This window comes from Haliotis cracherodii, unplaced genomic scaffold (genome assembly GCF_022045235.1).
Source record: "Haliotis cracherodii isolate W230 unplaced genomic scaffold, xgHalCrac1.p SCAF_18, whole genome shotgun sequence".
Classification (NCBI taxonomy): Eukaryota; Metazoa; Mollusca; class Gastropoda; order Lepetellida; family Haliotidae; genus Haliotis; species Haliotis cracherodii.
The window spans coordinates 3,037,347-3,064,967 of NW_027266273.1; the positions used below are offsets into that span (position 1 = coordinate 3,037,347).

The 27,621-nt window shown below is 37.3% G+C and overlaps 1 protein-coding gene across 1 annotated transcript; it reads left to right on the plus strand.

Annotated features, from left to right (window-relative positions):
* On the plus strand, positions 1–25,208 carry LOC139466002 (sushi, von Willebrand factor type A, EGF and pentraxin domain-containing protein 1-like). Its single transcript, XM_071248016.1, has 22 exons — positions 1–403; positions 3,132–3,359; positions 7,881–8,084; positions 8,716–9,198; positions 9,949–10,104; positions 10,742–10,903; positions 11,879–12,074; positions 12,631–12,812; positions 13,875–14,042; positions 14,664–14,906; positions 15,319–15,483; positions 15,912–16,097; positions 16,440–16,709; positions 17,070–17,225; positions 19,260–19,433; positions 20,154–20,309; positions 21,447–21,683; positions 22,662–22,830; positions 23,570–23,685; positions 24,267–24,405; positions 24,581–24,684; positions 25,099–25,208. The coding sequence occupies exons 1-22, from the start codon at positions 1–3 to the stop codon at positions 25,206–25,208; spliced, it is 4,407 nt and encodes a 1,468-aa protein (XP_071104117.1).
* Positions 25,209–27,621: the final 2,413 nt, after the last annotated feature.

Consider the following 27,621-nt stretch of genomic DNA (forward strand, 5'->3'; position numbering starts at 1 on the left):
ATGAACACAACCAAGCCTGCAGCTGGGAACAAAGCAACCGTAGACTCCCATGAGAAGCTAGCCAAGGAAAAGAAAATATTTACGTATGGTATCTTACTTCGCATGCTAACTGTCTTCTGTGAACGTTCTATTGTAGATGTGGAGCCCCCGGTTTTCCTCAGTTGTCCATCACAGAAGATACACCAAACATTTGACCCTTCCAGTACTCTCACAGCGGTGATATGGCCGAAAATAACGGTATCGGACAACTCTGGTCAACAGGTGACCATGACACCAACGTCTGCCCACACCGTGACAAGCATCGGCGGCAGCTTCCCAGTTGGAACACATATAGTGCGGTTTGATGCCAAGGATGCAGCTGGCAACGCGGCAACGCAGTGCATCTTCGTCGTTGTTGTTGAAAGTATGTTATATTTGGTACATGATGTTTTATTGTATCACTGAATACATTTTAAAACTATCATAATATAGACAATAATACTTGTAACACATTAGTTTTATATGCATCTATGCATACGAGGAACTTATTAATAATTCGGTAGATATATTCATTTATGAATTCTGATATAACTGAATCTGAACTCTTGGAAGCCATCCATGATATGAAATCTGGAAAAGCACCTGGGTATTGTGCTTTGCCTATTGATTTTTTCAAAATTATACCCTGTATGGAAATGTTATTAAAATTATGTAATGTTGTCCTGCGGACAGGAATTTATTCCGACCAGTGGATACGTGGTATTATCTTGCCTATTTATAAGAAAGGGCGCCTAGACCTATCCCATTACTGGAAGTTGCAGGGAAAATATTTGGAAAACTTATCTGCTCTCGATTAACATTGTTGGCTGATATTGAGGATAAAATGATAAAGGAACAGGCGGGTTTTCGGAAAGGATTTCAGACATCCGATAATATATTTATACCAAAAGTATTTGTCCCAGAAACGTGGTCGTTTCTATTGTGCATTTATAGATTTAAAGTCTGCATTTGACTCTCTTTACTGGTTTATTGTATAAACTTTGGCATGGTGGGGTTAAAGGTAGATTATACAGATTATTAAAAAAATATGTACGAACACATTAAAGCTTGTATTTCAATGGATGCTGGTCATACAGACTTTGTTTCATGTAAAAATGGATCGAGCAAGGGATGTCAAATGTTACCTTTTTTGTTTTTCAATGATATTGTAGACGTTTTGAGTCTTGATGGAAAAAGAGGTATTACCATGGACCACTTGGAGTTGTTAATATGGCTGTTTGCTGACGATAATGTCATGTTTTATTTCACCCCAGTTTGACAACAGAAACTTCCTATAAGTTAACAGCTTCATATCTTTGATATTAAAATCATGCCAATTTTACTATATGGATCTGGGTTATGGGGTTTCCACCCATCCCAGATGCTGATACAATTCTTGACATGTTTTATAAATTAGTTTTGTGTCTTAAACGTCAAACCCCGAATAAACTGCGAGAGGGAAGGTTGGGCGATTTTCTGTGAAGGTTTTACAATATAAGAGAATAATCACTTATTGGTTGCGATTGCTGAGCCAAAAATCCAATATTGTTCTTAAGCATGCGTACCACGTCGAGTTCAGTAAGGCCGAAATGGAGAACAAATGCTGGGCTTATGATGTTAAAAACCTGTTATATAAGTATGCTTTTCGAGAAGTTTGGCTTCATCAAGGGGTTGGCTTTGTTGATTTATTTATTGTCCAGTTTGGAAACGCTGTAAAGATACTGATGTATAGATATGGAACGATAATATCGCAGCTTCTCCAAAGTTAGATTTTAAAAGACATGTTAAAATAGAATATGGTTTCGAAAGATAATATTTTTGGCATTCAAAATATGAACTATCTTAAAGCTTGAGCTAAATTGTGATGCTCTAGTCATACTTTAATGATAGAAATAGGTACAATATTAACAGAAATTTAAGATTCTGTCCATTTTGCATAGTACTAATAGTACTTTGCATAGTACTCAGAATACCATTTCTGACAGCAGAATTGTCAGCACCATGCCCATGCTCGTGGCTTTCACCATGCTCGTGGCTTTCAACAACGTGGAAAACGGGCATTTTACCAAAGTATTATTGTTTCCATCCAAACAAAAGCAAAATAGTAAAATACTATTATCAAGCTCGAATCCGCCTTTACTTAACATTCTAGGGAAATATATCTATCTATGTATATATACAAAAATGAGGTAAATGATCACTCACTTGATATAAAGAAGATGTTGGACTAACGTTGACTTCATTAATTTATTACATATATATATATATATATATATATATATATATATATATATATATATATATATATATATATATATATATATATATATATATATAAAATAAAATAAATTAAAAAGAAGAATGAATCTTCACCGTTCACAAATAAAGCAGCCACACAACCGCACGATTTAGAAGCATGTGGAAACGGCAACTTTTTAGTTTTCCCGCTATATAAGCTAAATTTTGACCATGAACCTACATTGTTTCAAAAAGAGCAACATTTCATTCATAAATAGGCGCCTAAGTTAAATGTAAAGGCGTAAGTTATTTGTCCATTGTCACCTTGGTATTGTGACGTCATAGCTTCCTAAATGTTATGACGTCACGTAACTATATGTTACTACTTCATATCCGTTATTCAGTTATGGCCTGATGAGACTCGTACGTGGTACGAGTTGAAAGCGCTAGCCCATTAAAACTGTGTTTAATCTTACTCCACTTATTTAATTATTACTATATATATATATATATATATATATATATATATATATATATATGAATGTGTGTGTGTGTGTGTGTGTGTGTGTGTGTGTGTGTGTGTGTGTGTGTGTGTGTGTGTGTGTGTGTGTGTGTGTGTGTGTGTGTGTGTGTGTGTGCGTGTGTGTGAGAGAGTATATCTTGTATAATGGGCCGGTGGCCTCATTACGGAATAAACAACAACAACGATGAGCGGCGAATCAATTGCTAAAATTGTCATTATTAAATATGAATATGGGTACATAATATTATATTCATAATTACAATATATATTATACTTTTTATTGATACATGGATTACTGGTCAACAATTTACATGTTATTATGGTGAATTTTATTGAAACATCTCATTTGCAGGGGTTGAGTGTGACCCTCCGACCTTTAATGGGGAATACATTGACACTCCCAACTGTCGTCCTCCATTTGATGTGGGCAAACAATGCCGAGTAGAGTGTGGCCTGGCGCTCCCACTGAGAGGGAAGAGATACATCACCTGCAGCATGGACACAGGAAGTAACCCTGCTACTACATTCTGGGACTGGGGGCAGAAGGAATCTCCACCTTTGATAAAACCATATTGCCAAGGTAACAATTGCTGGAATCCATAAATGTATTTAGGTATTTCTTGTGAACTGTAACGTTAGTTTTTTTATCCACACTTTAAGACCGCAGGCCCTTTGTACAATTCTAGTCTCGAAAGAAGTTCATCTTCTAATTAACATAGCATGATAAATGAACATTGTTTGTTTGTTAAGGGTAAAATTTTCAGTTTTTGACATGAGTGCGGTGTAAAATGGCACTTCTATGCTATCTACTTCTTAGATAGTCGTATTTTTGACAAACTAACAGAAAATGAAACTCGTCTTCCATCACATTTAAATCACATTGCTCATAAATTCTCCATTCTCTTGCTATGTTTCTGTGTCTGCCTACTTCAATCTAAATTATGCTAAGGCTGTTATAAATCTTTTAAGATTGATATCAAAGAAATACTATTCTCGGGTAATAAGTTTTTTCAAAAGGCTTGTAATAATTACATTTTTCTGAACTTTTCTGAAACGTGTAGTGACCATAATGAGATAATAAGAACGAATCTGGATTCTTGGGTATACATTGATTATGCCAAACATATCCATAGCCACATTGATTTAATAAGGATTTTACATCATACATTCAATTACGAATTCTATGTTCTTCATATAACATCATATTATAACATTTTCTTGGTAATCTATCAATAGGCATTTTAGGAATCTTGAATCAATACTTAAGAATTCTAGTATATTCCAATATGTGAAGTGGTAAACGTCCACACTCACGATATACCATAACACTCGATGTACACTGTTTTAACCCTAGAACACGTCCCATTTTAATTCTGGAAACCCAAAAGTCCAGAAACTCTAAGGTCTTTTCCCAGTCTCGGTCAAAGGTATTTACAAAAATAACTATGTTGTTTTCATGGGACTATACGAAGGAAGAAAAAATGAAAAAAGAAATTTTAAAAACTCAATATTTACACCATCTCGCCCATGGGCCTGCCCATAGGCGAGAATATTTTCCTTTACTCAAAACTCACGTTTTGGTTTCGCAATTTATTTAACTTGTATTCCATCAAGTATCATACACAAAATTTAACTCTTTTTAACTTAATTCAACGATTTTATAGCGATATTGAAATAGTTCGCCCATGGGCGTGAAAAAGGTTTGGCCTATGGGCGAGAATATTTTCCATTACTCAAAACGTATGTGTTTGTTTGGCAAATATATTTTAATGCATTCGTTCACGTATCATGACACAAAATTTAACTCATTTTAACTTAATTCAACGATTTAATAGCGATATTGAAATATTTCGCCAATGGGCGAGAAAAAGGCTTGGCCCATGGGCGAGAATATTTTCCTTTACACTAAACTCATGTTTTTGTTTCGCAAATACTTAACTTGTATTCCATCAAGTATCATACACAAAATTTAACTCATTTTAACTTAATTCAACGAATTATAGCGATATTTAAATAGTTCGCCCATGGGCGAGAAATAGGTTTGGCCCATGGGCGAGAATATTTTCCATTACACAAAACGGATGTGTTTGTTTGGCAAATATATTTTAATGCATTCCATCAAGTATCATACGCAAAATTTTAACTCATTTTAAATTAATCAACGATTTTATAGCGATATTGAAATATTTCGCCCATGGGCGAGAAAAAGGTTTGGCCTATGGGCGAGCATATTTTCCTTTTCTCAACAGTTTTAGTTTCGCAAATACATTAAGGGATTATAAGCATGACATATGATTCAACTCATTTTAATTTAATTCCACTAATTTTTGGCGTTATTAAAATATTTTGCCCATGTGTTCGTTAGTCCCTTTAAAGAATTAACTAATTGTTTACAAAGTATATTGTATCATGTGAAACACACTTTGCATTATATCATTACATTACTATTATAAAAGGGCCTTTGGTTGGATGTTTCCTTTGCAGAAGTTTTATAAATTTCACCTTTTTTACAGATTGCAACGATCTTTAATGAACCCGGCCTTATCTCTCAAAACGTTTTGACAGTTTATCATACAAATTCATGCGCGTGTACACCAATTCATTGGCGTTATTTTTCAACGAATTAAAGATTAGTTAGTTCTATTTCGTTAATACATCACACTGGGAAAGTAAGTGACAATAGATATGCAATGTACAGGTACACGTGCGTGTATTTTAATGGGGGAAAAAACGATTCGTCTTTCATTGCGTTACGTCTAGCTGAATATCTCACATTCTAACGAAATCTCGAAATAATTATTTCATTATATGCGGTGCGATGTTTACAGGCGATTGAGTGAATATTATGACACTAAAGCAACTTTTAAATGCATTGTCACTTTTGGTATGAAAATGGTAACAGTTCAGAAAAAACAACAGCCTTCTTATGATAATTCTCATATTCTCATTAGTACGTTGTATCTAATAACAGTGTCGGCATTATTTACAGGTGATTCTACAATGCCTGGTCTCGGTCAGTTACGATCTACCACAACACGCGCGAATAAACAGTTATGCAGGTGTTGCTATGGGCAAGAACCCAGCCTGTATATGTATATTTTTTTGTGGATACATGTATTACATATTTTCGTTGATATGTGGATATATTAAGCACAAAGAAAAAAAAAAGTTTATTTTTGGGTTTCCAGAATTAAAATGGGACGTGTTCTAGTAATCTTTTACACGCATAAAGATGGAGCAGATGGATAGCTCTGTACTCATTATGTCAGACCCGTGAAGATCCGGGGTAGAATAGGTCTTCAGCAATCCATGCTTGTCGTAAGAGGCGACTAACGGGATGGAGTGGTCGGGCTCGCTGACTTGGTTGATGCATGTCATTGATCCCAATCGCATGGATCGATGTTCATGCTATCAATCACTAGATTGACTGGTCCAGACTCGATTATTTACAGACCACCGACCAGCTGGAATATTGCTGAGTGTGGCGTAAAACAAAAAACAATCAAATCATTGTGACAACAGACATCTGCACCATATAAATGAAGAGGAATAATTTTTACAACCTTATTTAAAAACGGTTTTATATGAAAGATCAGTGAACGTTTTTAAAATATGTAAGATATCCATCAGTTTCTTTTTTCATGGATTTCTGCATTGCCGGCAACCTGTTTGTTCTTCAGAAATTTTATCTAGTGAATCTGACCAATAGGTAAGCCTATTATTGATCAAAGAAATAAATATTTGGCTAAAAACACCCAGAAGGGAATTCCTCAATAATTGTCAGTACATGATCCCGATTTGAGTAGTAGTATAGTCACACCAGTAGTCCAAAGGGAAATAAGACTGTTCTATAAGAGGTTATTCATGGTAAAGGATTGGAATATTACCAGAATATTAAAACAACTCTGGAATTAAATCATCAATGCCAGGACTCTTGCTGTTTTTCAAATCGTAGATATCAGTTTGAATTTCCTCCCTTGCAATTGGCGTATGAAGAAATGTAGAAGTTAAGACATTCTCACACTTTTCCTTATCTGATAAATCAAAGTTTGTATCATTGTAGCACTCTTACCACTGAGCATATTTTTGAAATAATCATACCATTTATCAATTTCCATATCATTTATGTACTCATAAAATAGATTTGACGTTCCAAGTGTTGTCCAAAATTCTTTCGACGACTTCATGTTATCTTCCAAATATTTCTTTTGTCTTTCAAGAAATATAGGTTTCTTATCCCGGCACATGGTTTTGTAAATATTTCTAGTTCTTGTATATTCCCTTAACGACCGCAGATCGTTATCGCCTCTGAATGTGTTGAGGTATGTACAACTTTCTGTTTTACTAACTGACATCCAGTAAAACCATTGATAGGTATTCTTTTCAATGTGATCTAGTTTCGTCATTTCTTCACCAGCATGACAGAGTACCTCTCCAATAAAATAGATACTTTCATCAATAGTTGTAAAAACGACATCAACTGCTTTTTAAACAAGAGATTAAAAACATCTCCGAAAATAAAATATAAAGAAATATTTCTTCTTTATCAGTTCTCCATTTAAAACTAAATGAACTTACTTAATTGGTATCATCATTACCACCAATGCCTGAATAAAGTGTACATAAAGGTTTTAGTAATGGAAAGTGTTGCAACTCATGACGTGTGCCTATGCTGAATGCCTTACGGAGGTAAAACATGTACGTTAGATATAATTTAGTAATATACGCTGGTCCGTGTACTACTAATGAATGTATCGTCCTCAATGTCAGCATCACTGCGACAACGACCATTCATAACATGAATATTTAAGATAGAGCATAGGTTGAATAAACATTTAACAAAATTTTACAAACTATTTTCCTCAGATTATCTCTGTAAATTAAAATGGTCAGCAGGAATTTCTTCGTCTTAAGGGTTCTGTCTAAGTTTTAGAATAAAAATCGAAGGCTACGTACAACGTCTTGAATCTTTAAGGGCTTTCAGATTTCCGGGTATTGTTCTTATTTGTACCTTGTAACTCCTATGAGCCAGAGCAGTCAAATGTTCAAACATGTAAATAGATGTTCCATGTACATGTACCATGTGTTGTATGTTCTGCAGTGGATATGTGTAAGAACCTTACGGCGCCAAAGAACGGCGCTATTTCCTGTGGGTTCTGGACTGGACAGCGGCTCTGCAACGTACACTGTAACGACAAGTACGACATTCCTAAACAAACCGATTATGAATTCAAGTGTTATGGTGACTCTCAAAATGATCCAACGTGGCATCCAGGTGTCCACCGTCTACCGCAAGAATGTACATGTAAGTGGAATTGTGAGAGTTCGTGTTTGTGTGTGCTCGCGGATTTGTAAGGTGAGGTTGTTGTGTACGTGGGTGTTTGTTGTGCGCGTATGTTCGTGTGTGTTTGGGTAAGGGTCTGTGTGCATTATTGCATTTTTAGGGGAAAAGGGGATAATTTGAATAGGATTGGTGGAAAAGGTATGAGGGTAGGGGGACATTATTTTGGCATCACCAATTCTTTTAAAACACAGCATTTAAATGTTATCCTAAGGTGCTTAATTCCATGCACATCTAATTTTATCAAGCCCATTATTACAATTGGCTGAATTGGGAAATGTCATCAGAATGAACACGTGGCTTTGTGATATTTCGCTTGTGTGCGAGTGTCCGTCTTCAAGAATCCATATCATACAAAAGGAAACAATATCCATCCAAGCAGATAATAATACATTTGTATTCAAGGTATAAATCTAGCAAATCAATATTTCATCTGAAATGGGGACATAAGTCAGATTTGCCAAGCCGGATTATTCAGTATTCCTTTCCCAGATCACCCGGCCACATAGATGATTAATGGTTGTCTCTGAAAGAGGAATATTGTTGATGTTTGAATTATTATAAAATCAACTTCATCTACGTTTATAATTTGCAGGGTTTGTAAATGCTCCATTCAACAGAAGACGTCTACCAGTATACCTGATCTATGATGGACCTTGCAACAGTGCCATTGATGAAATTAAACAGGGATTCATTAATCAAGCACAAAACGTTACAAGTCGTATATGTTCTGGGACAGCGGCGCCTCACTGTAACGTGAACAACGTGCAGGTTTATTGTGGAGGAACAAGGAAAAGACGGTCACTTCCAGCAGGGGTCCGGCGTTCACGACGATCAACCAGAAACTACATCGTCTTTGACATCGACGTTGAAGTAGAGGCCACACCGGCCCTCTCGAATGATGAACAAGTCAACAAAGCCAGAGGCACTCTTGATAACGTCTTCCAAAAATTGAACAAAGACTGTGAGTTTGAGGTAAACGGAAAAATGATTTCCCCATCAGGACTTACCAAGCTGCCAGAAAAAGAACTATGTCAGAATGGATACGTAAAAAGCGAAAACTCTGGATCAAATTGTGGTGAGTTTCTCTTCGAAAGTTGTTTTGCTTCATAGAGTAAGGGACAGACCATTAAATATTTCATTAAAATTGTATTTAGTGATAAGTAATGAACCTTCAATTCGAAGGTGATGAGTTCTGTCTCTATGATCTGAAAGCAGTAATGGTGGCCGATGTAGTAAACGCAACTCGTTTGTTTTAATAGGTTCATAACTTTATAATCTGATGAAATATCTTGTGTTTTTAAAGACAACGGTTTAGGAACTATGTGGAATGAACGTGTCCTCAACATTCTGTAATTTGCACTCTGGCCGAGTTTGTGAATGCCAGTGCAAAATTCGCATTGGACAGTGGAATATTACTGTGAAGGATTCTTAGCTTTGTGTCAGCAGCGACCAGCATATGTCGGATATTAAACGTTGAGTAGCACCTTAGGTCAAACAATAAGGGCGAATAAGCAAGCTACATGGAGCAAATTTTCTTTTTCTCAGTTACCAATAATAATAATAATTTAAAGAAAATGCATTCACGATTATTAATATAAAAGATATATCCTGCTTTAAGTGATGTGCAAAGTCGTCACAAGTTATTAGAGACGATTGTGAATACTGTTCGGCACTACAGCTGTACATATTATTGCATTGGTGTGTGTATCATTCTGATTTTACAAGCCTGACACTTGTTGTATAGCAATCACACTTGTGCAAAACATCTCTATTAGCGTCAATGAGATATATGGGACATACTTGTTTATATCATATTTGATTCCAGTTCCATGTCCAAAAGGAATGTATTATCATGAGGAAAACTGCGAGTTGTGTCCCCTTGGTCACTATCAGGACATCACAGGGTCAACTGAGTGCAAGAAGTGTCCGGCAGGTTATACCACTCTCCAGCAGGGCAGGTTTAACGCAAGTCAGTGTAAAGGTAGGGCCTATAGTCTCCTAAATTAACAGTTCTGTTAAACATGCTTTGGTAAATTTATCATTTCATAAATATTAGAAACCGACCTATTTCGGATATTATTGTTTCAGTCTGTATGTCTGTGCTACGGGGTTATAAAGGACGAGAGATGTAACAATTAATCGATGAATTGTCCATTTATCCACAGCACTGTATCGATGACAAGTTTAAAGTTGTACTACGCCGGATTTTCGAATGTAACAGATAAGCTAAATAGAATAAACGAAAATAATACCCATATAATATACAGCTATAATAGGTTTTGCTTATCTCAGCTATATCACGTCAGTATGTAAATAAGTAAGCATGGACCAAAGAAAGTAGTTGAGATCAACTACCCAAGTCATCGGGGCCAATGACAAAATACCCACTAGATTCACTTAGTTGACTCTTATAACAAAATACTGGAATACCGGTGACCTATAATTCTTGTCGGACTCCCCATGGGGTGTCAAAGCATGAGCAGAATCATACATGCTAGGTTTCATGTTAGGAATCCGAGGAAGTTCACTCAGGAACATATTCACTGTTCTTTAATCTTTTGCTATCCGGATATGCTTACAGTATTAATTTAGATGTCGACAAACTCTTTACATTTCAGAAATGTGCAAGCCAGGCTATTTGTCGGCTAATGGTTTGAGTCCATGTTCACCCTGCCGCCGAGGACGTTATCAACCTGAATATGAACAGAAGTCATGTATACAATGTCCCATTGGACTCACCACAGAGAAGGTGGCTTCCTCATCTCAATCGCAATGTATTTGTAAGTTCTCTTCTAGCATTCCTGTTACTCTAAAGATCCACGTAGATTTTCGGCGTCTTCCCGATTCACTATGCTATTTTGTTCTTTCAAGGACCACTGTACTTACATCTGATGATGTAGTAGTGTCTTTTTTATCAATTTATGGACATATCCGTACATTTAAAATTAGATGAGAATTTGTGTTGTACGAGTTCGTTGCGGATTGTATATTATTGATATCAATAATGCCAATTTTTCATCAGTGAGTGGGGATCCCTAAGTTCAGACGTTATGTGAATTAATAGAATGAATAGTCACTTTGAAGTACAGATGCAAAGTAAGTCAATAGAATGAATAGTCATGTTGAAGTACAGATCCAAAGTAAATTAATAGAATGCATGGTCATGTTGAAGTACAGACGCAAAGTGAATTAATAGAATGAATAGTCATGTTGGAGTACATATGCAAAGTAAATTAATAGAATGAATAATCATGTTGAAGCACAGATGCAAAGTAAATTAATAGAATGAATAGTCATGTTGAAGTACAGATGTAAAGTAGTTAATAGAATGAATAGTCATGTTGAAGCACAAATGCAAAGTAAGCAAATAGAATGAATAGTCATGTTGAAGTACAGACGCAAAGTGAATTAATAGGATGAATAGTCATGTTGGAGTACAGATGCAAAGTAAATTAATAGAATGAATAGTCATTTCGAAGTTATTTTAAAACATGTAAAATTTGTGAACATTTACTCGGATGAAACGTAAATTAATTATATATTTTTTCTGTCACTTTCATTCCTTTTTACCTTTTAATAGTTTTTAACATCTATGCCTCTTTCATTACTATTTATTGACATTGTGATATCTTTTCATAGATTTGCATGTAATTGTGATTACTGTTGTCGAGTATCATTTTTAACCATTATACTGATAAACATCTCCAGAACAAACATAATTCTGGTATTTAAGCATTTCCTGTACTATATTATAGCCTACGATGTCAGTATTGAGGGCCCTGTGAATGTAAACATGTCACCAGGCTGCAAATCTGAACTTGGAATGTTCACCTTTGGTATGTGGGTCAAGGTCGATTCAAAGGGCAATCGTATCAAATTTGAGATGTTCCTGGGAGACACTGTCTCCTTCTCCGTGTCATTATCATCTGACATTGAAGTATCAACAGGAAGGTAATTACATTTACAACAACGTCACGTCACGTTACTTATATTTGCATGTACATGTCCGTTATCCTTCGTCCACTTGTAATGGTGTTCTTGCCCGTAAATAAATGTATGTTCACCCTTAAATCATGTTGAATGATTAAGTCAGATGATTTAAAATATCATTCGGACATGTGTCATTATAACTTAATTGATGTCACGGAATAGACATTTAGACTGATTAAATCGACAATAGATTTTACTGTACATTCACCTGAGGAGGATCTTTTCGTATGACATTGCAAGTCCCTTCCTCAATATTTAGATAACGATTGAGTGATGTGAGCTGCAATACCTAACCCATTACAAAGACAAGTAACAAAACAAAACACCATCATTCTAAAAAGGTCAATGATGTGCTCACCACAAAACGTTCACCAATATTTCATTTTAAAGATAATACAAAAACAGAAGTCCTAAAATAACTGTCTCACCTTGACCTTCTTTAATCATTGAATTGATTTAAATGATCTTCTCAAAATGAATTGCCACTTCATCATTAAAGCATCGTTTGTTCTTGCAGTAACAACATCATCAAGAAAAATGTTCTTTCAACCTCTTGGGTACATGTGGCCTGCGCTTGGACTACAAATAATGTAACTATCTTCAGAGGCGGTGATCAGATACATCATCAACAATTTTCTTCTTCCGTTTCTGTAATTAAGCCCAAGACAAGGATGAGAATATCAGTCGAGGACAAAGTCAGTAAGTTGAGACGTTATGTGGGCTTTTTTCAGGTATAATTGGATATTTGATGCCAGGGAATATGAATTTGAACCACAGCCATAAGCCGCATATCACATACGCAGTGATACCCGCACATTTACGAACACATTCACAATAGTTATAACATAATGGGTAGGTTTCTCGGCAGCATAAAACCAATAAAAGCGGTATCATTTTGGGTCATTTCCGGATAAATATGAAAGTGAGAAAAGTTTGGTAGGTAATACTTTCATGTTTAAAAGACATGACATTGTCCTTGTCTATCGGCGATCGAGGAAAAATGGACCATGGGACATTCGGATAAATTACTGGCATAAGAGATCACAGTTCCATGGAGAAGTCATTCGTGTCCCAATCGATGGGACAGATTAAGAAGGATAACTTGAACCACTTCTTTTAACTGACATACCACCACCAATCATATGTCTGCCTTGAAGGTTCCTTTACAAACCTTTATACTTATTAGTCAAGCGTGCATTAAGATACGGAAAATCAATGTCTTAAAAACACGTTTCAGTTGGAAGTATTTTTACCTTTCCAAATGACTAAGCACTGACTTTGTAACGTAATATATTAATGCGCACACTCCAGGAAAACTTGCAATGTATAGATACGATTTGTGAGAGATGAAAGTACTGTTTTCAACGATAGAATTGAAAAATGACCCAAAATGATAATGTTGTAATGTCCATCACGCTTGTGTGTTTGGGATGGTAAAAAGTATGTGTTTGGAATAAACACTGTGTATTTGGCTTACCAAAGCTCACTTAATGCAAAGTTTATTCCTAATACAGGATACTTACCATCCCAACACACACGATTGATAGCGTCCATATATATGTATCTACATTGTCCTTAAAATATAAACAATTAAGAGTCCTATTTCCTCTTCCCCTCGTTTCGTCTTCAAGGCTACTTCTCGAAACTTAACCAGATTTTAGGTGAATGTTATAAGAAAATATGATTTTTGAATTCGTGTCTGTCACATAATTCTACATGTAAATATAATTATATGGTGATAATGTCTATTTTTCCATGAAGCTGTTCAACTCAAGAGTTTGGCGTTGGTGTCGTCAATTGATGCCACCACTATTGCAACCCTAGCCGGATCGTGCGAGGCAATGTTGCCAAACACTATATTTTCGGTGGGAAACCTCAACATGACTTATCTCGACCGGGTTCTGGAGGCTATTCCATCTTCATGTCGAGGTGAGGCTATGAATGTGTTGTGCAGTTGGGTATTTAGAACACTGTTGTTATATTATTATCGAATTAACTGTCAAAGAAAGTTTAAAAAGTGCTAACCTGTTAAGAGTATTATTTTTAGAACATTTTTCATACATACAGTCTTGTGTTTAAGTAATAGTGAGGTCCAGTATATGTTCTGCCTCAATATTGAGTCTAAAGAGATACATAATTCCCCCTTTTGAGTTTATAGATATACCTCACAGGGAAAGCTGAATATAATATTTAAGCTTTGATTAGTCCAGGTCCCTAAATGCAATAAGTATGCACATGGTTTCCATCCATAATATAATTACATCGTGTATACTGGATTACAACAAACATGCAAATTCTTAGAATCTTTAGAATTAGTAAATTCAAACAGTTCATAAGGAAATAAAATTAACAAAAATAAATTTGATTAAAAAAAAGTTTGATCTAATTTCACCAATGCATGGTTTACTAATTCCAATAATTTGATTTTACCAATTACACAAGTGAATTTGTATACTATTATACCCACGTGTCGGTACTTATAATGTCTTGTTGGTATTGTTATTATCCTAAGATTGGGAGTACTAATTAAATGTTTAATGTTTACCACAGAAATCGACCCATGTGAAGGATTCTGTGGCTCATTTGGGAGATGCTCTTTGGACGCAACCATTGAGCCACAGTGTGCGTGCAGTGGAGGGTACACAGACCCTCGGTGTCTGACCCCGCCAGACAAGTGTGAAGACAACGACTGTGCTCAGGGCTCAACATGTCAGGCAGGAACGGGGGAAGGGGCCGAGTACACTTGTGCTTGTCCTCCTGGATTTACTGGAAAGCTGTGTGAAGTTGAACAGCGTAAGATACCACAGCTGTTTTTTTTAAATTCACCATTTGCAGATTTAAACTGTGGTATATTCACAGATACAGAATTAAAAATTAAAACCTTAAAAATCACCGTTGCATGATGGTTGAGGATGATTACAAAAACCTGCTATTTTCAAAAAGGTTAATTCACATTTTATAAACTATAACGTTTTGACCTGACTGCCTGGCCAGTTGTATTAGGGGTCGACAAAGGTCGTTCACTAATATATGTGGTATATGGTAGGGAGTAGTATTTTTCGTATTTCAGCATTATTTTTCTCTTACGCTTTTCATATTATTGTGACATTTGCAAACACACATGTAGTTTGTAATATGATTGGCAGATGCTTGTTAATTTACCCGCTAGAGTATTCGGTAAAATGAGTTAACTGATGTTTCACAGCGGATGGTGAATGGGGCATGTGGGACGATTGGGGCACGTGCTCCGTGACGTGTGGGCGTGGACATAAAACAAGACATCGCTCCTGTGACAGCCTTAAAGACGGTAGCAAACCTTGTGTGGGCAACTACATAAACACAGAAATTTGTAATGCCGAACCTTGTCGAGGTAATTAATTGATCATTTAACCATTTCCTGTTTTCATCTTACAAGTGCAACATCAATTATCATAAACACACTGTACGTTTCAAATCGAGATAAAAAAAATATTTTTTAGTATTTTAGGTTATTTCTCTTGTATGATTTAAATTATAGAATTCATATTTGTTATGTCTGTATTTTTACATGTTCAATAGAGAAATATTTCGAACACATTTTCTTGACACACTGACCTTCTGGTTACTGTGATCGTCATGATAGTTTTCTGAACAGATTATCGCCCAAGGTCTGTGCATTTGTATTTCATTCTTCTGTTATCGTGGTCATTCATACAACTGACGCCCCTTTTTACCTTGCACACATTGGATATTGACAGTAAAACGTTGACTATTGAAGACTGACTTGAACCTAAAATGTCTGAACACTTTCATTACCAGTCTGCCACAAAGAGTATCTTCTATATAGCCGGGATATCACCGACGTGAAGTGTACAACAGATAGCGATGACGTATTGAGATGTCACAGTAAATGCCGGCTTGGTTTGGTATCGTTCCACCCTGGCATGAAGTATTCTTGCACAGAAAGAGAGTGGACGCCAGGACGGGTCATGCAGTCATGTACAGGTTTGTGCTTTGTCTTCATCTGGTTCAGCAGCAGCAGCAGCAGCAGCAGCAGCAGCAGCAGGGTGACCTTGTGGATTATGTTTAAATCATTCTATCACCACGTGGGATTGATTCCTGACATTAGTAATATACTAATATTACTAACCCCTTTTTCAGCTGTGTCTCTAGTATCCTTTCTTTTAAATTCATATCAGAGGCTGAAATCTGATTTGGGGAAATGGTTCTTATGCTCAGAAGACTGTGGGGAAACATATATGGAAAAGCAATCGCCCAATCCCAAATGTGGTCACCATGTTATGAGGGAGAAATCAAAATATCATTCAATCGTTTCATCTTTTGTAGAACCTGCATCTCCAGCTACCGTCCAGTTGAAATATATTGTAGTTCACCGACAAAGGGTAGCCATTCTGAAGGAATCACTCTCTGGGATCGCCAAGAACTTTGCGTGTGTGAAAAACGGGGTTTGTAAATGGTCTGTTACCGTCCTGGACTGTGATGACGATACAACCGTGTGTGCAGATAATTCAGGTGTGCAACTGGGTATTCTGACTCTCGACATTGGCATTGTACCCGGTGCCGTTGATGTCTCACCGATACAGACTAATCCAGAACGTGAGTATAGTGTCCTTTCGCTGTTAGGTCTACATCGACATGGGGCATCTATTAATACTGATATATTTCTGAAGCAGAAAAATCAGGATAATAATTTTAGTGTCACAGAGGAAGTATTTAAATTATGTTTATGTAAATAGTCTGTTTCTAACAAACCTACCAGGAACCCCACTCCCAAAGAATATATAACAATCGGTCCTATAACCAATCATTAACACTTCTTAAATATCTGTGCAAATACACAAGAAAACTGAAATGGATATGGACAGGTAAAGTGTAAATCAAAAGAACACAAGCGGACAGCATTAACATATTACTTCATGAGTGAATGTTGCGTTATTTTCTGGTAAATGTTTTCAGTTGGCTCCATCAGTGAAACTCTGCTTTCATCCGACGGTGGATTTACGCATGAAAATAATGAACTTTACACTCCAGCCCACCGTGACCTTGAAATAACAATGCATCAAGGTCATATGATGGTGCAGCCATACGGACACAAGAAGAGCGGGATAGAAGGTTCGTGAAAATAATTGCCAAGTATAATCACATTTAAATGTATGTAGTAGTCATTACAATGGTCAAAACATGTTGATAACATTTAAATGTAATCTCTTCTTTCGAACAGATTTCGTGTAGTATGTTCGAGGCAGCTACTTCTTCACTGACGCCTATACTCATTTCGAAACTCACATGATCATAATACAACCCAACATAGCGTGTGATAGGCTTCAATGTTATTGCTGGTACTCATAAACCTATTCCTTAGGATCTCTATTAAGTAAGAGAGTTCTTTCTATAGGCGTTAAAACCTATTAAGAGGTTTTACTTTCAAAGTAAAACCTATTTTGAGGTTTTTATTTTCATTTGGCAGGTTTTACTTTGAATGTAAAACCTCAAATCCCAGGTTTAACCAAGTAACTGAAAAAATGACAAGTTGCAATTCAAAATTTTAATTCAATTAAAATTGAATGTCAGGTGTACAGTTCCGCGTGGACATTTAAAAGCGACATCACTTCAGAGTCTCTGGTGAAAGGACAGCGAGGTTTCAAAACACATGCTTTTAAACAAGCGCTTATCAATGCTGCACAATTTGCACGTGCAGCAACTGCTAGCCGTTACGTCACAACTACCTCTATGTAACAGTTGGATTGTTTAAAGTCGAAAATCTTGTAAAGCAAAAAAAACCTTTAAAATTTAAGAATGTTCGTTTTGAAAAATTTAAAAGAAGTGGAATATTACAACACAAACATTAAGAAACTGAAGATTTCACTTTCATTTAAAAGTAAGTATTTTAGTTGTGTTTTGTTTGTGCTCTTGAACGCCTGGCAAGTCAGCGAGTTTCACGTACAAGTTGTGATATCACGTCTCCAAGGAAGCGCTATAATGAAACGCCTCATTTATAGATGCCCGTTATTATATTTAATCAATTAAGACGGTTTATAAGTATGGAAAAACACTTGCTGTGGGTCGGGAAAAACCGCGGGGGCTTTGCCCCCTTGGTTTTTCCCTCTCCCCAGGGCATGCTCTGTCTACCAAACCTCGCAAGCGTGTTTTCTCCAATACTTACTCATTGTATTTATGAGTGACATGTCACTGGGGTGTAGTTCAAATGCAATATGTCAATATGTCATAAGTACAGATTCATTAAGCATTAAGTTTCGGTCGGTTGCGTTTTGTAAAGGCAATCAAGACAGCTATCTGACCAGTCTGTTGGAGTGAGTGAGTTTTGTTTTACACCACATGTATCACTATTGCTGCAATATCACGGCGAGAGACAGCCGAAATAGGCTCCACACAATGTACCCTTGTTGGGCATCGAACCAAAACCTTCGGCGTGAGGAGTGAAAGTTTTTACCCCCCCCTCGGACTGGACTGTCGAAACATTATTTTGTAATGCTATATGTATTTATTGTAATTGTATTGTCAGAAACACTTGAATTAGGGAGCTACTTTTGGCTGATAACAAGTTAGGTCTAACATTTCATGCTGTACATGGTCTAAGGAACTGAAACGTTTTTGTTTGGATGAGCTGTACGTTGTTTTACAACATAAAACATATTTCAGTCCGTAAAATACAACATACCCCGTTAAAGAGGGGGTATATTCATGGTCTCCTGCACATTTCTAGTTTAAGTCGAGACACTGAGTACCAATTAATCACTTGGTTTGAGATACGTAATACAATTAGCAGACAAACAAAGTTTGATTCGTGAAGTTAGTGTTTAATTGTTAGAATTGTTCTTCAATAACTCATATGTGTCGTAAGAAGCGACTAATGGGATCGCTGAATTTGTTGATGCATGACATTGTATCCCAGTTATGTACATCGATGCTTATAATACCAACCACTGGATTGTCTGGCCCAGACTCGATTCTTCATAGACGCCATGTAGCAGGTAGGAATATTGCTGATTTCGGCGTTAAACAAGGAATCAACATTCTAAGGATGCCAATTGACACAGGCTGAGAACCCTTTAATGACACATTCCTCTTACATTAGAGGACTATTCTGGAAGAACAATCACGAGTTTGATGTTTCGGTTTGCGCAGTTACTGGGGGACTGGAGTCAATCACTGCTGCTTGGAATACCCTGGATAAAGCCAACTGGGAAGTCAGGTCCGGCGGTTACACGAACTTCACAGTCGGAGACAAGGAACCGTATCTGATGGTCGAACAAAATGTCACGTGTGCTGCTGGCCTTGTTCCTGGGGGATTATACTGCTGTAAGTGGTCACAAACTGCCAGAATTAACAATGAGGTTCACAACCCATACATCTGTCTATTGACAAGCAGGATGGTACAGATGGTAAAGAGTCTGATGGTAAAGGTACATGTCAATGGGTTGTGTATTGAATAATACTCAGTTACATCACGGCCGCCTTTATACGGAAGAAAAGCTCGAGTGAATGAGTTTGGTTTAACGCCGCTTTTAATAATATTCCAGTTATATCGCGGCGTGTCAGCTTAATGTGCGAGGAAAGCCCGAAGTGATGCAGGTCTCAGACGTTTACCACTTCGGTGAAACCCACGAGCACGGGTATGGTGCTGACAACCCTAGAAACATAATCGGGGCAATTCGGGATTCGAACCCACAAATATAGGTTTCTGACGTGCCCAAGGGACGCAATTTTGCACAGCGAATTGCGGCGCCTTTAGACGACTGGGCCACCCGTGCCCCCAGAAAAGCTCGAAGTGATACATGTCTAACTTACCACTTTGGTGAAATCCGAACGCATGGGTCTGGTGTTGTTAAGCCAACAATCATAATCAAATACCATGTAATGAGTCAACACATGGTTAGTTACAAGGTAAACATTATATACAGTTGCATTAGTTAGATCTTTATTGCTGGGATTCTTTAACTGTGGAAGCATTAATTTCCCCGAAGAAAATGAAGCGTCAGTAAAATTTTACTTTTCCCACTTTTTTGTTGTTTTTTTCAGTGAAGTGTCCCCTTGGTACTTTCTACTCTGATGGCATGTGCGAGGCATGTCCCATTGGCTTCTACCAAGAACACTCGGGGCAGCTGGACTGTACGCCCTGCCCGGGGTTTGCTACAACACCCGACACAGGGATTCCATACCACACCATGTGTCTCGGTAAGTGCAGTCAGGAATGCTCCATTTATATGACGGAGGTTTGTAAATAATCGAGTATGGATCAAGTTTTAAATGACTAATTCTAACCCTGATCTTCTTCTTTATGCAAAACCCCAGATTGAAGACAAGAGTATTCCATGTAAATGTAAAGAGAGCACATCAGGCGAAATGTAGCTACCAGTGTGCTCTATATACTTCAGCTATGAACATAATTAATGACTTAGATCGTGAGTGGCTGTACCCTCGAAGGGGGTTGAAGTAGCGTAAAATTATTGTCCCCATAAGAGGGTATGTAAGTCCCAAATCATTGGAAGTAATTTTATGCATACCAGACTTTTAAAACGTAGTATTTTTGTCATTTTAATCTCAGTCTTAACTGGTAAACTATCGCCAGTGACTGAAGGGATGATATAAATCCTGCCGGGGTCCATGCAGGAAGCAAAGGCACTGTAAGTCCCCATGGTCCCTAGTATGGTGATCTCCCTTTAGTTACTGACGATCTCTAGCCCATTTTTATCTTGTGTTGTTCAATAATACTTATGCCTTTTATATATTCTCAACTAGTTTTAAATAGTCTCTGTGATACTCTAGTTATTGTACTGTCCATCGTTGACAGCTGTTTATATTGTATAAATATATGTATTATTAATGTACTTCTCGTCACGATATGGCTGAAATACTGCCGATGTGACGTTAAATCTTAACTCACTCACTCAGTCAACTATGAACATACATGTATATAAAACTAGTGTTTGTTTGTTTATTGTTGAGCGCCGCACCAGATATATGATGACAGTAAATACTCTAACCTGGAACAGACAATCCTGTGAATGACACTATGCACATCGTTCTACGCAAATGGGATACGGTCAACCAAGTCAGCGATCCTGACCACCCCATCCCTTGAAGAATCCGGGGTAGAATTGGGCTTCAGCAACCCATGCTTGATGTAAGAGGCGACTAACGGGATCGGGTGGTCAGGTTCACTGACTTGGTTGTTGCATGTCATCGTATTCCAATCGTAGATCGATGCTCATGATGTCAATCACTGGATGGTCTGGTCCAGACTCGATTATTCGCTGACAGCCGTCATATATCTGAAATGTTGTTATGTTGCTTTCTGCTTTACATTAACAGCTATCGAATCTCCTGACCAGTACCTACTGGTGGCCAATGGTCAAAACACACTGTCCAAGACTCACCTGACATTCCAAAATGAGAGTGTTATTAACCTCCCCGACATCACCGGTAGTGTAACGCATCACGTCTACAGCGCCACTGACAACTTCATCTACTACAGCACGCAATCTCCAGCCTCCATAAGAAGAATTCGATGGGATGGAAATTGGAAGCTTACGATCATCAAGCTGAAAGGTTTGTGGAATCTCGACCTGTTTTACTCTTATCAGTGTTTGTCGGCGGCAAGCAACCATGACTAGTTAGAGGTTGTATGTGTCATAAAGTTAGTAAGACTGAACGCCTACACCTTTGACATTAATGTTAGAAATAAAGGAGCTTCCTCAGAATGACGTTAAAGTGATTCCAGGCTGTGGTGGATTTCGGACAATAGGTTGGTCATTGAATTATTGTTGTTTGATACTTGAAGAAAATGAGTGGGTGTTGTTTCACGCCGCATGTATGTTCTTTTTGTATCATGGTGGCCTCTAAATATCAAGTTAAGAGTAAGCAACTCAGAGAAAAAACAATGACTGAAACTACCATCCACGCAATATGTACAAGATGACACTGACCACACGATCCCCGTTAGTCGTCTCGTTGGAGAATCGTAGAATGCTGGGTACAGCCATTAATGTACACAGAATGCCCACCCCTGATAAAAATAAGATTTTTACATAATATTAGGGACCTTTTTGTTTTGGAACATGACACCGTGCGTATTCGTCATATGGCTTGCCCAATGGTCTTGATGGTTAAAGCGTTCGCTCGTCACGCCGAAGACCCGGGTTCGATTCCCGACATGGGTACAATATGTGAAGCCCTTTTCTGGTGTCCCCCGCCGTGATATTGCTGGAATATTGCTAAAAGCGGCGTAAAACCATACTCACTCACTCACTCACTTAATGAACCACGTGCAGATTAACGTAGATTCACCAAAAAGCAACTCTTGGGGTCATTTCTAGATTTTATTGCAGTTGTAGAATTGTTCCTGGAGTCAATAATATAGTGACCTCGACCTCCAGGCACGAGGGTTGGTAACGGTGGGGCATGCGCAGAACACGTGTGCAGACGTTAAGCAAACACATTGTACAGATAAGTGAGTATTATTTTTATGAATTGGTGGCTTCCGTTCTTACACTAACATCACAGAGGCTTTAATTTATTGTGTTCCAGGGGAAGAAGTTACAGGATTGGCTGTGGACGAGAGGTCAGGACTTGTGTTCTATACCCTGCGCACTGGCTCCCTCAGGGCAGTGACCTCTGACCGTTACACCGAAGATGACATAGTGATACAAGATGGACTCAGTGACCCCCGTGACCTTGTCCTACATCAAGAAAAATTGTATGTTGTCGTAACCTTTATGTTAATGTAAAAACTGTATATTTATTACCATAAAACCGTAATTAGGAGACAGAGCTTTCATTAAGAGTGACGATTGAATACTATGCAGTTATTTGCATTTTTATTAACTGAAATATATGTAGGTTTGCAGGTTGCAAATTTGTTATGCTCTCTTTTAGGAATCAGCTGTCGCTTTTCGGGAATTCAGGTGAAAATCTTAATAAACACGAAACTTTTTCAACGAACGATATCATCGTCAATAAATGTAAGCGTGTTTGGATTGATATGAAATACTGAAATTACTATGTTATAAGAACATCAAAACAACACATTGGTCATTGACACCCTGCATTATTACACACAACTTTACATATTTAACCAAGCAAAGCAATGTCGATACAACTCATATGCAACATACCTTCTTTTATGTCTCGATTAAGTATTAATGCAAGTTTCCCATCATAATTACATGTCCCTAAATGCAGCGCATGAATACCCACAAAGCCAATGCTGATGGGCAAAACCCTTAAGTAGTGCAACATCAGTATATTCTGGTCTGAGCATAATCCATCTCCGTTATCAAATATGATAGGTAACCCGAAAACTAATTGAGTACGGGAGGGAGCGGATGTTTGATTTCGCTTTGATGTAGTCTGCATGTTGCTGACTGGAGAAATAGCGACCAACATACAGCTGATATACTCAAGAGATTTAAGTTGTACAATAATGTGTTTTACAGCATGATGTACTGGTCAGAGGGGCAGACAATCCAGCAGTACCGTTATGGCAACGACTCGAGAACTTTACTCAAGAACACTGGAGAAGACGTTCTTGGTCTCAGGCTCAACCCAGAAGGTAAACTTATTAAAATACTGAAATAATAAAAGTAAATGTTTACTATATCCACATCAACCGATAAGATATCATCCAATAAGAAGGATGTTGATCAAGTATGACCTGTGTGTACTATGTTACTTATGTGACCTACATGTACATATGTACATATATGTCCCTCGAAAGGGATCTTGTAATTTAAGTCAATTTAGTATTATTAAACTGCATCAGTGATATTTCAGCCATATAGCGACCGTTGGAAATAAGTGAGCAATGAAGGTGGTGACAACAATTTGAATATGAAGAAATCATACGTTGGTCTTGAAATTTGATATTCAGTGACGGATCCTGTGAGGATGGGGAGACAGAAACGACGCATAATATATTCATGATATTGGCACAGAGCATCCGCATCTCACAATTTAACACTTAATACACTATTGTCTGTATTATGGTTAACAGGTGTGCTTGTGAAGATGGTAGTCTTTAATGTATCGTAATAGTGAGGTTATCCACTGTATTTGCAGTTTGATCATATATATGAGGATATGAGGTACTGATGTGATGCTCATCTCAGAGAATTATGTCCATCTGTTTAACAGTTGATAGACTGATGTGGTACAGCAACGGACAACTCATGAGCTGCGACACCGACGGTGATGACGTCACAAATCTTGTGGACAACGCAAGTCCGCTTTTTGGTCTCGTGAACGACTACTACTTCTATGCCAATGAAACAGGGTAGGATTTATTTCAGAATTGCTCTGAAATGACATTGTCATTAGTTTAGAAGTTATTTCTGCTTGAGTTCGACGATCTTTTTACATATTCTGATTTTTGTCTATAGATAAGAGTGTCAATACGTTTATCTGGTACATGTTTCTGCCTACCGCTAGCACTGCCTTCTATATTTTAGACTGTTCAGAGTCAATGCTGACGGTGTTACACGCGCGCAAGTGATGTCGTTGACGTCACCTCCAACCAGCGTCTCCGTCATCTCCACCAACCAACAGGATTGGGGTAATGAGAATATTAAACGTTTTCGTTATTTGTTTAGGCTTTCAAACTCCAGAAATAATATTGCTAAACGGGGACAAATCGTATGCCAATGTGTAAGGTAAAAGTTGAATAAAAGCGACAAAACCCTTTCCATAATCATGAGAAATCTCCATTGCATTCTTCTGACAATGTAATATCTTAAATTATCATTAAACGTTAATGCATACTTTATGATAAATGTACTGTCTATTGTTGTACCGACACATCGCATTAAAGCAGTAAAATAAGTTGGAACCCATACATCATTTCCGTTTTCATTGATACTACAGTTATTAACATGCAACTGACATACATTCTTCTCTTCTGTTTACTCAAGATACACGCTGCGATTCAGTCCATCAATTCTATAGTTAAATATGATTGTTTTCTTCACAGGACCTCTGAAATGTCGTGGCGATGTTCCTGATGGTGAGGCGTGTTGGCAGATCGATCGCTTCGAGACCAAACGTTTGGGGACTAACGAGAACCAATCTGACGCAGTATAATTATTGACATATACAATGTTCGCACAGATTTAACAGTAAAGTTAAAGGCGTTTTGTGAAAAAGGAATATTTTATGTTTTGGTGTGAACTGAAAAGGTCCTTCAATGAAACCTTGAAAAGAACACGCATATGCGTAAATCAGGTTACTAGTAGTTGAAAGGTTCAGGGCAACGACAAAGACCTTGTTTACTTGTTCAATTTATTTACTTCAGTCAGTGCATGGAATGAAATGAAATGTTCTGGGCGTAAATATTGTTGATAATTTACAAAGTTGTATGTAATGTCTACATTTAAAAAGATGTTCTCCGACATGCATTTAAAAAAGTAATCAAACACGTGTTTAAGTTTCCTAAGATCCGTGCGAACTTTGTAAGAAACATCCTTAAAAATCGGTAATCGAACTTTTTACCCTCGAGATTTGTATATTTTGACAGGCTTTCTGAATTTATTGTATCAAATAATTACTCTCTCTTTTTTTAGTGTAACAATTGAATTTGATTCGAATGCTTCAGAGTAATTCACAACCTACATTTTGTTTTGTTTAATGAGTAGGAACTGGGCTAATAATTGGCTATAAATTAATGCATTATACGTTCGCTATGGGGTGTTTGTTTGTCCGTTGACTACCACACAAATATGTAAACAGTAAAACGATCATGATCTTTGTACGTTTTATTAAAAACATGAATCAACGAATGCATAGTTACATATTTCAACATTTCCATGTGTAGAACTTCTGTTTCGTCAAAAATAATATTTGGCATTGTTTTTACATGACCGTTTCGATGATTGTCTTAGGTTGGTATAAATTCAAAGTGTCCTCACATTTGTTGTTTATCATTATGTTTACTGCATGGTTAATGTACAATGGCATATATATTTCATATGATTCTGTGACAGGATAAAACGTTTGTTTCAATATTCAATTTATGGATTGTCTGTTTTATGTAACCAAATGGTTATTGAATATGGGACATGTAACTGTGTGTGTGCAAGACCATCAAAATGGCAATGTCAACACCCCATCATCCCATGAGACCATTACTCAAACAGGTATATAGAGGTTATCACAAGAGTGTTTTTTGGATGGTAAATATCCTGTGTTAGGAATAATCAATCGCCAAGGCTCGATTAAATACATGTTTATTCTTAATGCAGGACATATACAGAGGCGTGATAACCTCTTTACCATATAATGCAATAAACCTGTTTTCATCTCGCACAAACAACCTGCCATAAGCAGGTCACAGCGACAAATTGAAACAAGGTCACAATTCGGACATATCCGGCCAAATCCAACTGTTTTAAATTGGGAAAAGAACCTTGGCTTTAAAAACTGATCCCGCTAGGCTGGTGTCTTCGTCTAATTATTTCGCAATCTATTTTGTCCAAAGTTGCCCTAACTGCTCAGCTCCTTCCCAGTAAGACACTGATTTTCAGTATCTTAGACGATTGTTTTGTGATGATAACAATTATCTCAGTCGTTTCTCCATATTCCATGGGTATTTCTGACCCGATCGTCTGGCCTTTCATATTTGCATCTTTATCCGTATATGATCCGTTGGCTTTATCCTGTTGAGGAACCTACACATCATATGATAAAAATACCGTATCATCCCACAGGACCATCGATGTGTTAGGTAGCAATACCATCACACAGAACCACCACAGTATATACACGTATAGCTTAGCCTCACACAAGACCATTACTCTAGCAGGTATAATTACCGTATCTTCCCACGAGAACATTATTCTAACATCTATAACTACTATTTCATCCCATTCCTATTCCTTTAACAAATCAAATATCATTCCATCGAACAGGACCATTACACTGTGTTTGGTAGCCATATCACCACACACGACCATTACACTGTCAACGGCAATACCACGCTACATGACAACTACACGGTCAGTATGCATTCCATACCACAGGACACATGTACACTGACAATAGCAATATCATACCACCGGGCATTTTAAATGTGCACTGACAATACAATCATAATGGATGTTCACACTGAATGATAGCAATGCGATAGTGCCAACATTCAAACTGAGAACAAACAATACATGTCGAGTCCAACTATAGAGTGCCCAATATCAAATGTCACTTCAATATCTATTCGATTACCTAAACGCTGTAAATGATATTTCTAGGAGCAGGGTTTGACCTTTTGGAACCTCGTTGACATGTCATTGATATTAACTACACATACCTGAATTGTCCACAGTCAATTATGTTTGAATCACCTAACACAGATCAGAAACATTTTATGTAAACAATTATGGAACTACACTTTCATTTTAATCAATCATTCCCCATCCAATAACTTTTTTCTGCCAGATGCGAGTGATCCACAAAGACTCCTGACAGATTCCCTGTTACACTGATAGCCATTTGTTACACATGG